The 15,521-nt window shown below is 38.2% G+C and overlaps 2 protein-coding genes across 4 annotated transcripts in view; both read left to right on the top strand.

The window, feature by feature from the left end:
- MYH10 (myosin heavy chain 10) overlaps positions 1-15,521 on the top strand; it is a 143,666-nt gene that overhangs the window by 42,228 nt on the left and 85,917 nt on the right. For 2 of the 3 annotated variants that reach the window (XM_037494707.2, XM_037494708.2), the window contains exons 5-6: positions 12,145-12,247; positions 12,883-12,912. In XM_037494707.2, coding sequence (XP_037350604.1) covers positions 12,145-12,247; positions 12,883-12,912 — 133 coding nt within the window. The remainder of the gene's footprint in view (positions 1-12,144; positions 12,248-12,882; positions 12,913-15,521) is intronic. The other variant, XM_054689852.1, reaches the window with a different exon arrangement.
- Positions 9,289-9,865, top strand: LOC119232613 (40S ribosomal protein S14-like). Its single transcript, XM_037494721.2, has one exon. It carries the CDS (start codon positions 9,338-9,340, stop codon positions 9,791-9,793), a length of 456 nt encoding a protein of 151 aa, XP_037350618.1. The 5' UTR covers positions 9,289-9,337; the 3' UTR covers positions 9,794-9,865.

The following is a 15,521-nucleotide window of genomic DNA, read 5'->3' as shown; positions in this document are numbered from 1 at the left end:
ACCCACCCAACCGGATCCTATCTGAAGATTCACATGAGTCACCTCATTAGCACACTGTCAGGGCTCCCAATGAGTAACAAAGACCTTCCAGGGACCTTTAAAGGTTCCTTCCCAGAAGCTGGGGATAAAGGCCAGCCAAATTCTTATTATACAGCATCAATTAATAGTCACAGCATGAATCCAGTCACTGAAATTATCCGTGAAATGAGCATAAGAGAGAACTGCTAGGGATGATAGCATCACTAACGGTAACCCAGCATGCAAAGCAAGGAGCCAGGTTCAGGACTCAGACCTTGCTTCTTTGATTAGGTTGTTTGGGAGCTTGAATGACCAGTTTTCATGAGGACTTTCAGGACTCTCTGATGACTTCAGTTGACAAAACAAAACATTACTGACCACTGTTGTACTTTTGTCACTAGAAGTGACCATTACAGGCACATGTAACTGGATGATGAACTTCATTTTCAGACATGTTTGTCATCAATTAATAGGCTTGGGTTTATGAGGGTAGATAATGGTTATTTCAGACACAAAGTAGCAGTCACCAACTACAATGATTTTTTTTTCTCTTCTAGTTTTTAATTTGTTATAAATTTCCAGCATTTTTTTAAATATATCCACCATTTAGATTCTACTATTAGTATTTCACTGTATTTGCATTATCATATATTGATCTGTTTATCCATCAGGCCATTTTATTGTTTGTGTGGGGAGGAAACTCTTCCTTTTTCCAATGTGGGTCTAGTAGTAGGAGATTTGACAATCAATTAACAGGGGTGAGACAGAATTTACTTACACATGATGTGGCAGTATTCAGTGATGAGTAAATTGCTGAATAACCAGAAATAAAAGATTTATATACTGAACCTGACCAAAAAAAAAGAAGTTGGGGAGGGTTCTGTTGGATATTTATGATGCTAATAGAACTAAATTTGCACTCCCTGATGCTAAGGGTCAGTCTTTTCCATCTCAGGAAATTCTCTGGGATGGAGTTCAGCGGCAGCCTTAATTTGGGGGAGAGAATGTTACTTCCTGTAATTGCTGATTGTTGAAATGTTTTCACTTTGAAATAATCCCATGCCACTTTTATGGGCTATTAATCTCTTCATTGAATGCATTTTCAGGCTAAACTTATAGACATTAGTATACTTAAATCACTAAAAATTTCAAATATAGTGCCAACAAACAAAATTCCAGTATTTATATCTTTTTTTTTCTTTTTTTTTTAAAGATGTATTTATACAAGAACCGGGGTACAGGCCAGATGTGCGGGAGGGTGAGAGGATTCATGAGACAGAGCAGGGAACATAACAGGCAGACTGACGAAATGCACTGCTGAGGGGAGCAGCGGGCAAGTCAGGAGAGGTCTCTGTGCCATGTTGGTTTCTCCCCGGCTGGCTGGGATTGAACCCACGCTGCAGAGGCTGCGGACAGCTTCACTGTGTGGTGCTAAACTGCCTGTGCCACCAGGGAAGCCCTCCAGTATTTATATCTTTAGCTTTTGAGGCAAAATTTACACTTGGTGAAATATACATATTTTAAGTATACACTGGTATAGCTTAAACCCTTGTCAAGACAAAGAACATAATCATTGCTCCAGAAACTTACCTCTTATAACTTCCCAGCAAATCCCTACCTCTGTCTACCTCTTTTAAAATTCATCATGTTTTTTAAATTCTTAGATACCACTGGTTATGATATTTAATAACAATTTTTCTTTTTAATATCTATTATGAGCAACATTGTGACTTGAGAAAGATGAAAATGTGAAACAGTGTATCTAGACTTAAGAATATGATTATTTCTTGGTGCCTTTGAGGATCCACAAAATAAAGAATTCCAAGAGTGTACAACTAGGGTCTTCTTAAACTTAGTACACAACTGAATTAAGTTTTCTGTATGAGAATACCTGTTTACTCAATTTTATGGTTATTTTATAGTGATATTAAGTACCTATATTTATATAGTATCGCAGAGAGAAAAATACAATTATAAGCAACATATTCTGTTTCAAAAATCCACACTTAAGTGCTTTGATAGCTTCTCTTTAAGCTGTCCTTTTTTTTTTTTTTTTTTTTAAAGATTTATTTATTTATTTATACAAGCACTGGGTACAGTCAGAAGCGCGGGAGGGTGAGAGAATTCACCAGAGCCAGAGCAGGGAGCAGAGCAGGCAGAAGGACAGAAGTACACTGCTGAGGGGAGCAGCGGGTGGCAGGAGAGGTCTGCGCGCCATGCAGGACCCTCCTCTGGTGGCCGGGGAGCAGCCGGGGATCGAACCGGCGCCACAGAGGCCGCGGGCAGCTTCGCAACCCAGCACTCAACTGCTGTGCCACCGGGGAGGCCCTAAGCTGTACTTTTTAAATCACCCCTAATTTATCTTTCCCCCAGAAGAATGAAAATTTCATTTGCCCTCTGGCCTCATCTGCCTACAACTTCCCAGCCTGCCTTTATTTCTACAGTCTCAGGCCAGGCAGTATGAACTCCCACTTAAGGATCCAAGCCCCCTGCTTAGTCACCATTCCTGTATCCTGCCAAGATTTCCTTTCTTGTGAGAGAGCAAAGTCTTTCACACTTGTACCACGTGTAATTCCAAGTGAAATCTTGTTAAGAGTTAATCCTCATGTTGGCTTCCCTTCTCAGTAGAATTAAAATTCACAAGACAGTGTGTTTTTTCTGTTCTCTAAGCCCCGTTTTTAAAGAATACTGTTTGTATTTTATGATTCTTTAGCTGCTGATTAAGTCAAGTATTTTTCCTTATAAATGTATTTGAGTATATCACAACAATTCCAGAACAATGGTTGCTTCTTATTGACTTCTATTAGGATGTAACAATAGATTACTTTCGTTAAGAAATTTTATCTCTAATATGTAAATATTGCATTAAGTTTGCATGACCAAGCCAGCCTGAATTTTAAACAGTTGATTCTTGCTATGAGTAACATACCCTAAACCTTTTAAGATAAACAAATAGAATTGATAAAGCAAACCAGAAATGGGCTTGTAAGTGTAGTAACTGATCTTTGACAAAGGATCCAAGGCAGTACAATGGGACAAAGGTAGTCACTTTAACAAATGGTACTGAAACCATTAGACGTCAAATTGCAGAAGGAGTCTAGGTACATGAAAATGAACAGAATGGGTCATAGAATAACCTAAATGTAAAACACAGAACTACAAAACTCCTAGATTACATAGGAGAACTTTGATCACCTTGATTATGGTGATGTCTTTCTAGATACAATATTAGAGAAATGATCCATGAAAGAAATAATTGATAATACCGATTTTATTAAAATTAAAAGCTTCTACTCTGCTTGAAGTGATTATACTAAGCAAAATAAGTCAGAAGGAAAAAGATAAATATTGGATGGTTTCACTTATGTGTGGAATATAGAGAAACCAAACAGGGTCAGGAAAAAGACATTTGCAAGCTGACCGTAGATCTGAGGCAAACAGCAGGAAGAGGGAGAAAAGTCAAAACAGGAAGGAAAAGCACATGGTGATTGATGGATCATGGGTGCAGTGGTGTTAGGAGAACTAAGGGGACTACACCTGAGGGGAGAAATGAAGAAGAAAAGCCACAAGCAGGGAGAAAATACTTGCAAAATACACATCTGATAAAAATTTATACAAAGAACTCTTAAAATTCAACACTAAGAAAACAAACCACACTAAAAATAGGCCAAAGACTATAACAGGTACCTCACCAAAGAAGATATACAGAATCTTGAGCTTTAGCTGACAGCCAAATATATGTGTGCCAGGATCTTCAGCTAGTGGCCACCATGAACATCATTTGGGTTTCTCTGGATTCATATGCACCACTCACCCAGCACACACTCTGCTTTCTGAGCTGCCATCATGGTAAATCTTGCAAAGGCTGGTAACAATCAAGATGATCCCAAGAAAATGGCACCTCCCCCAGAGGAGGTTGAAGAAGATAGTGAAGATGAGGAAATGTCAGAAGACAAAGATGATGGCAGTGGTGGAGAAGAGGTTGTCATACCTCAGGAAAATGGCAAGAAGGCTACCCTGACTCTAGCTAAGAAGGTGATGGTTTCCCCAACAAAAAGGTGTGGTTGCCACACTCGCCAAGAAAACCAGTGGCCACACAGGCCAAGAAGTCTCTTATACCAATCCAAGCAGTAGCAAAACCTGGGAGGAAGAGAACCACACCAGGCACAAGCATTGGTAGCCACCCCTTGTAAGAAGGGAGCAGTCGCTTCAGCCAAAGGAACCAAGAATGCCCCCCCTCCTAAAAAAAAGTGATGAAGAGGAGGAGAACGAATTCGAGCCCACAGCAATATAGGCAGCAGCTGCCACGGCCTCAAAGGTAAAGATGAAGACTGAAGAAATAGCTCTGGAGACTGTACCAGTCAAAGGAAAGAAAGTTCCTTTGAAAGATGCTCCTGTGGCATCTAAGAAGATATACAGAAGAGTGTGGCTGAGGATGATGAGGAAGACGATAGTGTTGACGAGGAGGAAAAAGAAGTATCTGGAAATCAAAAGAAGGAAATGGCCAAACAGAAAGCAGCTCTTGAAGCCAAGAAGCCAAAAGTAGAAGCCACAGAACCAGCTGCATCTCTGTCTTGGTTGCAGATCTCCTGAATTAAAAACAGGTCCCACTGACCTTTTTGCTGAAAATGATCTTGTTGTTGTGTGGATTTTGAATTTGCTGAAGACCTGGAAAAGGCTTTGGAATTCAATGATTTAAAAAAAATTAGAAAAACCAGTAAGAAAGATAGAGATGCAAGAACACTTTGACTAAAAGTCTGCCTACAAAGTTACAAGGATGAATTAAAAGGTTTTTGAAGATGCTATGAAGGTCAGATTAGTCAGCAAGGATGCAAAGAGTGGTAGCCAAGGACCAGGAGGCCTCCAAGGAGACAGGAGAAAGAGGAGACCACAAGCCACAAGGAAAGGAGAAGTTTGGATAGTTTCTTCATCCCTCTGTCTTTCCCTCTCCCGTTTGAAAGAAAGAACTCTAGGCTTTTTACTGTGTTGCCTGATCAACGACAGCCTTCTGAGAACATTTAGAGACAGTATACAATCCTGTGGTCTACTTGGAAATCCATATAGATAACATTTCAAGGGCAATACCCTGTTAGTTTTGACTGGATGTTCATATAAACTTTAAAAAGACGAGTAATACCCTTCTCTGTAAGTTAGATTTATATTGTCCCTTCCAATGTACAAAACCATTTTTTTCCGACAAAAAAAAGATACACAGATGGCAAAAACAGCATATGAAAAGATAATCTACATAACATGTCATCACCATTAACACCCACTTGAATGGACAAAATCTAGAATGCTGTCAACACCAAATGCTGATGAGAATGGAGAACAACAGGAACTTACTCATTGCTGGTGGGAATGCAAAATGATAGTCATTTTTGAAGACAAGTTTAGTGTGGTTTCTTAACAAATTAAATGTACTCTTATGATGCAGCAATTCACTCCTTGGCACTTAAAGGAGTTGAAAACTATGTCCACACAAAAAACCACATACAAATGTTTATAGCAGCATTGTTCATAATTGCCAAAACTTGGAAGCAACCTAGATGTCCCTCAGTAGGTGAATGGATAAACTGTAGTAGACAACAGAACATTATTAAATGCTATGAGAAAATGAGTTATGAAGTTGTGAGAAGACAAAGGGGGTACCTTAAATGCATATTACTAAGTGAAAGAAGGCAATGTGAGAAGGCAACATACTGTCTGATTCCAAATATATGACATTCTGGAAGACAAATCTATAAAGACAGTAGATCAATGGTTGCCAAGGAGATAAGTGCAAGAGGGGATGTTTGGGGGGTGAGGGGAAGTGAATAGGCAGAGCACAGAGGATTTTTATAGGGCAGTGTAATTATTCCGTATGATACTACAATAGCAGATAACATAATATTTGTAGCAATATAATGTAGATACAGGGATTATACAACCCATAGAATGTACAACACCCAGAGTGAACCCTATGTGCCTACTCAGTTTTGTTATACACCTGAAACTTATTTTTTTTAAAAAAAGGTTCTTTAAATGCATTAGCCAATAGTTAAAGCAAGAGTATAGTATAATTGAAAAATTATTGTGTTGTCAGGAGTCTGGTATTCTGATCCCAGCTGTACTGTGAACTAGCTCTCTTGACCCTGGGTCAGTCAGCTTCTCTGGACCTCAGTTTGCTTTTCTAACAACTTTGTTTAAGATGCCCTAAAACTGGGATGTTTTATATCATTGTAGCTGTGTCTCAGTGATAGTTATGGGGGAAAAGAAATATGCACATCATTTTGCAAATACAAGTTTAAAATGTTCTAAGCAAATATGCCAAGAAAGGGAACTAACATCTTTGCAAATGCTGTTTCTGTTAATCTTTGCAATGCCTCTTGTCTTCTCATTTACATATGACATTAGCCAAGGCTGACACTGGAAAATCATTAACAGTGTGTGTGTGTGTGTGTGTGTGTGTGTGTGTGTTTTAATTGAGGTTATCTAAAGCAAGAACTTTAGACAAAAGATGTTTTCAGAGCTTTGATGAATTTGATGTTACAGATATCCAGAGGGAATAAAAACAAACCAATTAAGATCTGGGAAAGGGGTTTCTCTGGGAAAGTACCCGTGATCCAAGAGGAATTCAGAAAGAGATCCCAGAATTGATCATATATTAATGATCTGCTTCACTGCTTAACACTGTTTTATGTTTTTGTTTTGGATTGCATGCCCTTTCGGTAGGCCAGTGAGTACCCTACACCTCTCTAGAAAATGCAACTGCCTTCAGATTACAAACTCCAGGTCCTGTATGTCCGGTGTGCTACAGTAGACACAGAGCACTCCACCCAGCAGGCTACTTATTTTGTTCTCTTGTTCATCTTGCACTTCTGCCCCATAGACCACCATGAAATAAGCAGCCACTTACAGTGTAGAATTACTTCCTTGGCAGATCTTGTTTTCTTGGTGGAAATGAGGTCAGATTCCATTTAGCCTCCTCACTCTTTAGGTCTTGGCCTGTTCTCCTCTGGAGGATTCTCCTAGTAATTTTCTTTGAGAGAAGTCTACTGAGCTTTCTTTTGACTCCCTTGCCTCCCTTTACTTTTGTTTAAACTTTTTATTTCCTCTGCTTCCATATGAGATAAATATGTCATTTCTCTTCAAAATTTTTTCCCAAGACTTTCCTTTGATTATACCACCTCTTTCGTATTCAAATCAGAGGTATTTGTTTTTTTTAAAATTTAATATCCATCTACGCTTCAGCTTCACTGATCAGCTGTTACCAATTATTGCCAATTGAGAGCCTTTTGGCCAGCTGTGATGCTAGGTTCTTTAAATGCTTAGTACTATGAAGTAACTTTATCTCATTTTAAAGGCACATAAACTGAAGCTCAGAAAGCTAAACAGACTGCGAGGAAGTGGTACACAGGACTTGAATCTAAGTAGGTCATTTTGATACTGTAGCCCATGTTCTTTAGCCACTGCACTAACAGTATAGATTCAGAGTAGTTTAGAGTTTAGTATTTTTAAACTATATCATCTATGTTGGACATGTATGAAAGTCGAGTGGACGGTACTGGTTTATGCTAATTATGTGCTTTACTTAGACACTTTTTTTTTCTAATACCTTGTGCATTAGAAGCTGTTACCCCCATTTTAAAAGAGAAGAATCTTAGACCTCAAATATGTAAAATGTAGCAATTATTCAAGTATAGCCCAGTAAAAGACAGATGGGAAAAATACTTTTAAGAACATGCTGAAGAATGTCCAATTAAGAGGACTTAGCTGGGAAACCATAGAGGGAAATTTAAGTTGAAAGTAACAATCATAGGTATTTTTGAGACAACTCATCAGTCTAATGAGAGTTTCATTTTTTAGCATAATAAGTTATCTACTTGAACCCAAAAGTCAACATCATGATTAGCATTGAAATACCATTTTGAATAAAGCCAAAACAAAACAGAGAAAGCTCCTATTGGTATTAAGAAATCACATTTGAATAAAATCCAGTTCCTGCTCATCTTTCAGAAGACTCTTGACTCTTCCTTAACTAGCACATTGCAGGAAGTTTTCCTCTGCTCTACTCTTCCTTTTTCTTTTCAACCTTCTTCTTTGTTTCCTTCATAGCATTCTTATTTCACTATAATAATCATTTTTATTTCTTGTTTATGTCTCTTCCTAAACGTGAGCTCCACAAAGACTTGGATTTTGTTTACTACTCTTTTTCTAGCACATGGAAGTTGATTTGCAAATGTTTGTTGACTGAATGAAAATCATGACCTCATATATCATTGGTAGCCAGGTAAGAAGTAAAATAGTAATGAAAGGACATTTATGATAGGAACAAAAAATTTAAGAGGCTAGAATAGACAGAACAGTATGTGTGGGGCCTATATTCACGTATTTAACAAAATTTAAAGCACCCTACTATGGCAGGCATTGTGATTCCAACAAGACAAAGACATGATTGTTTTGTACTCAGAAAAATACAAAGCTTAGGGCTTCCCTGGTGGTGCAGGGGTTAACCAGCCACTGCATCACAAGTTTGATCCCTGGCCAGGGAACCTAACCCATATGGTGCAGCAGACGGCTCCTGTCTCACCCACTGCTCCCCTCAGCAGTGTATTTCAATGGATCTGCCTGTTCTGCTCGCCACTCTCTTTGGTGAATCCTCTTACGTACTCCAGACCTCTGGCCTACACCCCAGTTCTTGTATGCATAAATAAATATTTTTTAAAAATACAAAGCTTACCTTCATCGCTGTCTCTTAGGTATCATTTCTCCCCAAAATAGTATGTATATTAATATTACATACACAAAAACTCCACCTATTTTTTTTTTTTAATTAGGGGAGCAGGGTAATGGGGAATAATAACAGGGCAAGTTTATTTGACATCTGAAAAATAAACCTCAAAAGATTATTTAGTTTGTTTTTTAAGAAGAACAATAATGATGTGTATTTTGGTTAGTTATATTTCAAAAGTACTTCAAGACAGGGCTGGCTTTGGAATAAGCCATAGGGAGAAGAGTGAGTATAATGTAAAGATAGCATTTCAAGTCATTGGAGGATGAATGCTAACTGTTGTTATTGGGATATGGGTGGATCGTTTTGGGGGAAGTTAGATTAAATCTTTCCCTCAACCCTATTTTGCTTTCAGTTTGATTTAAATTGAAGTATAAAAAGGGAAGCCATCAAAGTTCTAGAAATACATGAGGATATAATAATATAGATTATATGAAAATGAGAATGTAGACAGATATAATGTTGCAGGGAACATAAATAGTAGATAGAAACATTAATAATATTTGGTAGCTTTCCGGTGGCGGAGTCTGGAGAAGACGCGCAGAAATGGCACCTCGCAAGGGGAAGGAAAAGAAGGAAGAACAGGTCATCAGCCTCGGACCTCAGGTGGCTGAAGGAGAAAACGTATTTGGTGTCTGCCACATCTTTGCATCCTTCAATGACACTTTCGTCCACGTCACTGATCTCTCTGGCAAGGAAACCATCTGCCGTGTAACCGGTGGGATGAAGGTGAAGGCTGACCGAGATGAATCCTCGCCATATGCTGCTATGTTGGCAGCCCAGGATGTGGCACAGAGGTGCAAGGAACTGGGTATCACTGCCCTCCACATCAAACTCCGGGCTACAGGAGGAAATCGGACCAAGACTCCTGGACCTGGGGCACAGTCAGCCCTCAGAGCCCTTGCCCGCTCAGGAATGAAAATTGGGCGGATTGAGGATGTCACCCCCATCCCCTCTGATAGCACCCGCAGGAAGGGGGGTCGCCATGGTCGCCGTCTGTGAACAGGACTCGTCAAATTATTTTCTGTTAAAATAAATTGCCTTCTTGTAAACCAAAAAAAAAAAAAAATAATAATATTTGGTAGGTTTCAGTGCGAAAGATACAAAGCTTCTAGATGGCAAAACACAAAAGGGGATGATTTTTAACATAACAGTAGATAGTATAACAATAGGTGGTGGTTGATAAGCTTAAATAAAATATTCTTATATACCTTGAGTAGATTGTATCTAGAATCATCAAATCTTGGAGCTAGAAAGAATCTGACCCAATTGCTACATTTTATAAGTGGTGATGCTGAGACCCAGAAAAGACAGTTTCCTTCCTCAAAGCCATACATCTATCGGGTCAACAGGATCTTTTTGCTAACCCCTCTACAGTTGAGATTGTAGGAATCTGGATGCAGAGAATTAAGCTTATATAGCTAGTCTACTAAAAAATTTTAAGTCATGGACCACTCAAATAGCACAATTCCAAGAAAGGAGCAGAAAAATTAGATTTTTCAAGTCTTAGATAAGACAAGTTTAGAGGATTATTTGTTGGCATTTTTAAGTTTCTGGTTGTTTTTTTTTTTTTTTTTTTAATCTAATGAGATAGTAAATATTTTAATCCAAATTGAAGTTCTGTCTGGGGCCTCCCCGGTGGCACAGTGGTTGAGCACTGGGTTGCGAAGCTGCCCGCAGCCTCTGCAGCACCGGTTCGATCCCCAGCTGCTCCCTGGCCACCAGAGGAGGGTCCCACATGGCGCGCAGACCTCTCCTGCCACCCACTGCTCCCCTCAGTAGTGTACTTCTGTCCTTCTGCCTGCTCTGCTCCCTGCTCTGGCTCTGGTGAATTCTCTCACCCTCCCGCACTTCTGACTGTACCCAGTGCTTGTATAAATAAATAAATCTTTAAAAAAAAAAAATTGAAGTTCTGTTGATCAGATAGGTTTACTTTGGTCGTATCTTAGAAAACTTGAAATATTTTAACAGAGAGGCCATAATTCAGGTTTCATTGTATTCCCAGCAGCTTACCTGAATTTATTTTTTTAAAGATTTACTTATTTATGCATTCAAGAGTGGGATGTAGGCCAGAGGTATGGGGATTGAGAGGATTCACCAGAGACAGAGTGGGGAGCAGAACAGGTGGAGCTACTGAAATACACTGCTGAGGGGAGCAGCGGGCGAGACAGGAGAGGTCTGCTGCGCCATGTGGGTACCTCCCTGGGCAGGGATTGAACATGCTGCAGTGGCTGGTGATAGCTTCATAGTCCTGAGAATTAACCCCTTGCGCCACCAGGGAGGCCCAGCTTACCTGAATTTAAAGCTTAGTAATGAGTAGAAATAAAAAGCAACCTTCTTGTAAATATAAACTGTATAAAGTGATGGCATTTGTCTCAGTTCACAGCAAAATTCATAATATCCTATCATTTTCTCTACAAATGATGTGCTGGTTATGTGTGAACACCATGCAAAGTTACACGGATTAAAAAAGAAACCAACACAAATAAATGCAAGAGGTCATAATCCTCCTCAGAGAGCCCAGTGTGGGAGGCCAGTGATCATTTTGAAGATGTTTAGTGAGGTGTGGACAAGATATTGCATTGGTACAATAAAGAGACCCATCATTAGTCTACTTTGACGATGAACTAAGAAGGCTTTAACTAGCTTTGATGAATATCAGTAATACAAGGACCACTTTAATTACAATCCCCTGAAAACAGGTTAACATGCCACTTGAAACAATGCAAGTGGAAAGAATATCACCTAGTGATGTAATCTGTGTCACTTTCTCTCACTTTATTTTCTAATATCTGTAAAGTTGTAATTTTAAAGGCACTAAGTGAAGGTATAATTGGTTTACTTCTATTTTAAGGTCACCCTCTAAACAATACATTTTAGGAAGACTTAATAAGGGAAGACTCATGTGATATTTATTGGTGATTAATGTCTAAATTCTCTGCAAACTATTTTTTCATATATAACAGTAATTAGCAAGCATCATATCACAGGGTTCATTAAGTTCTTTTGAATTAAATTAGTTGTTTTAGTAAGTCTTTTCTAGTGCTACGTATGTTTCTGATACTGCAGGACTCTTTTGAACATTCTTGATAAAGTTAACTTTTCTGGTGGAACCTCCAATTCCAAGGGAAGAAAAAGTGTTGTGAACATTTTCCTATGTCCTTAGTGACTTCTACCAAAAAATTATCTGGGTTAATTTAATACATTAATTTTTTTTTTTTACAACTGATATTTCTTCCTATTTACTCTTTATATTTTCTACTGATTCTTGTTCCAATTCAGTTTATTTTTTTCAATTTTTAGACTGTATGTTATGCTTAAGAAAAAAAGGCCAATGTTACTGTTTCTTTCAGGGGTGAATCAGGTGCTGGGAAGACAGAAAACACTAAGAAAGTCATTCAGTACCTTGCTCATGTTGCTTCTTCACATAAAGGACGAAAGGACCATAATATTCCTGTAAGTTTTTGTTCTGTTGTCCTTTTAAATCTTAGATTTATTCTTTTATAATTTCAGAAACAAGAATAAGGAAGCAGACTGCTCAGTATACAACTACTGTGAAAGCCCTGGCCCTCTCACTACCCCTTCCCACCCAGCAGCTCTTGTTCTACCCAGCAGGGGAGCAGGTTGTTCAGGAAATTGCTTTTAACTGGTTATTCTAACAAGGCAACAGCAATTATGGTTGTAACTTGAGACCTCATTTCTAGCAAAGATTTGGTGACAATTGATGAGCAGTGCTTACAAAGAATTCTTACTTTCCCCAAAAAATAGACCCTCAGATATTTCTAGCCATTCTTTCTGAACTTGCAGAGCAGCATGTTGCTACTGTCCACAGCAGCTAAAGCTGTGGGCCTCCCTCAAGGAGAGGGTAGACATTTTGGGAGAATTGATAATAGCAATGGGGTAAGATTATGTCAGTTATCTTTATTTTGTAGATATGCAGAAGTGGTAGTTAAAATGGCCTGAGTGAATGCCAGCCTAACCAACTTTCACAGTTCTAAATTGCACATTGACTTGGTGCTTTGGATATGGCTTACTGCTAGGGAAAGACCCAAACTTGCTAACATTTGCATTTATCTGTTTGTAATGAACAGCAGGAATCGCCTAAACCAGTGAAACACCAGGCAAGTGCTTTTCTTTATGCTTCTTAGTCTTGCGTGTTTGCGCTAATTTCTGTCTTTAGATTGAGTCTCTACTAGAAACAAATGCCATTAGTTCTGAATGAAGTATGTCATGAAAAAAATATTTAATTTTGAAAATTTGTTGCTTAGCGGCTTATTCTTTCTTGAGAAGCAGCATGCCATTTTGCTTTAAATTTGTTTTCTAAATGAATTTTAATATTTATTACCCTGTTATGACATTGGATTGCATGTTTATGGAACCTGTAAATTTAGGGTTTCATGTGTCAGATACTAAGTGGAAAGAGTTTAATACTTAATAAACACAAAGAAACCTAGTTTTGTGATGTGCATTAAATTTTGACTTTGGGGCTACAACTTTGAAAGTTGTACCTTTTGGGTTGACACATTTTTAATCTGTTAAAATGTTACGCCCTCTATATGTTCTATACTAAAGGCATCATTCTAAGACATAAAGTTAGAATTTTCTTTATTCAGGAGAAGTAGTTGGGGAGAGTGTTCTTCCTAATATCAGATGCCCACCTTCGCTCCATAGGGGTGGCAGTGGACACTTCACAAATTGGAGTATTTTCTGCTCCTTGGAAGAGAGGGAGGGCAGAACTGAGCCAGATGCCTCGGATATCGTGAGATGTCTGTACTTGGACTAATCCCTACCCCAACACTGGAATGGTTTTGGTTTGACTGTCTTCCACAAACATAATGATGTAAAGCTAATATAAAGCAAGACAAGATAATGTTGATTTATGGAAGTATATTAATGTAAAGAAGCAATCAGATAATTAAAAGAATAGTCAAAGATATGAGATCTTCAGATAGCTTTCATAAAATTCTTAGAAATTCTCAGACAGTGAAGGTGTATTATATCTGTGATGGCCCATGAAATTCTTTTGCTCCTTTAGCTACAGACCCAATCAGTGATACAAATTGGGAGGGCTAATGAAATTATCTTTATCTCTAGGATATTTAAAGCCCTCTTTGCCAGTTAAGGAGGAATCTCTAGACCAGAAACCAGTTTTTGTTTGTGCTTTAGAAGTGCATACTAAATGACCTTTTAATATGTGCTTCAATTGCCAGTGAAATAGTGTTGAATGATTAATGTACAGATTTAGGTTTTCCAAGTAATATGGAATACATAAATCATTATCGTTAACATTTTGTTTTGATGTCATTTTAAACTACAGAGTGGATCCCTCTTGTATGTGAGTAGCATGCCTACCTGTAGATTTTACTTTGGGTCAGATCAATCCTGGGAAGCAAGTTTTTTTTTAAAGACGGCAACTGCTTCTTTGGGCTGCTTTGTTGTGGTTGTTGATTTGCATGTCTTACTGCATGTGTTTACCCTGCGCAGAAACTTCAGTGCTGCTTTTCCCAAGTTTAATTTGATAGTGGTCTAGTTGAATAGTAGCTATGTTTATATTTTCAGAAATAGGAGAGGAGCACTAGTTCTCAACTGATTTTTCTTCCCCCAGCACACCTGAAGAATATGAGATACTTGTGAGTGGTAGGGAATGATCACATTCTGGAGAGGGTTATGTCAAGATGTTACTTCTTTGCCCACACTCTCTCCCACACTCCTGGGGTACCCCTATTCATGACTTCCTCAGTCCATTTTGAGAATGACTGCTGTAAAATAATGTTGAAAGTTTGTACTTTGTAAAGTCAGTGTTTCTTTCACTTGATATCATTGGTTTGTAAGTTTACATTGACATTCATAGGCAAACATTCGGTCTCCAGTGACCATTTGTATCGATTTCTAGACAATAGACTGTTACCTTTAGGCAATAGTATGAATTGTAGAAACAAAGGGAAAGGCATTTCTAGGCCTTTGATTTTTGTCTTGTTAAAAAAGAATTGAGCAAATAAACAAAACTTTATTGAGGTTTAATTCATATACCATAAGAGTCACCCATTTAAGGTGTGTATAGTTCAGTATTTTTTAGCATATTAACACTATAGTCAATTTTAGAATATTTTAATCACTTCAAGAAGAAATCCTATACTCACTAGGAGGCATCTTGCATATCCTCCCTAAAAACTATTAATTTACTTTTTGTCTCTATGAATTTGCCTATTCTGGGCATTTCATATGAATGGAGTCAGTATGTCATTTTGTGATTGAGCTATCACTATGTGTTCAAGGTTTATCAACCCTGTCGTGGGTATAAGTACTTCATTTCATTTTTTGGCCAAATACTCCATTATATTAAATATGCCATGTTTCATTCATTCACCAATTGATGGATAGTTGGGTTGTTTCCACTTTTGGGCCATTATAAAGAATGCTGCAGTGAACTTTTTTTGGAGGGGCGCATTGGGGGGCAGACATATTTTTAGTTCCCAAGGGTGCATACTAAGGAGTGGAATTGCTGGGTCATGTGGTAACTCCCTTTTAACATTTTGAGTAACTCTGTTTTTCAAAGTGTTTGAATTATTTTACATTCCTACCAGCAATATATAAATAAGGGTGCCAGTTTCTCCATATCCTTATCGGCAGCTGTCATTTTTTTTATTATAGCCATCTTAGTGATGTGAGTGATTGGTCTTTCATGTTTACATTTAAAATTTAGTCCTCACTAAGAAAGTATGAACAAATA

This window comes from Talpa occidentalis, unplaced genomic scaffold (genome assembly GCF_014898055.3).
Source record: "Talpa occidentalis isolate TD23 unplaced genomic scaffold, MPIMG_talOcc4v2.1 talOcc4.7, whole genome shotgun sequence".
NCBI classification, from domain to species: Eukaryota; Metazoa; Chordata; class Mammalia; order Eulipotyphla; family Talpidae; genus Talpa; species Talpa occidentalis.
This window is presented reverse-complemented; position numbering and strand designations above follow the sequence as displayed.

What these genes read in the sequence shown, in the direction of transcription:
- LOC119232613 (XM_037494721.2), top strand. Translation starts at nt 9,338, where the DNA reads ATGGCACCTCGCAAGGGGAAGGAAAAGAAGGAAGAACAGGTCATCAGC.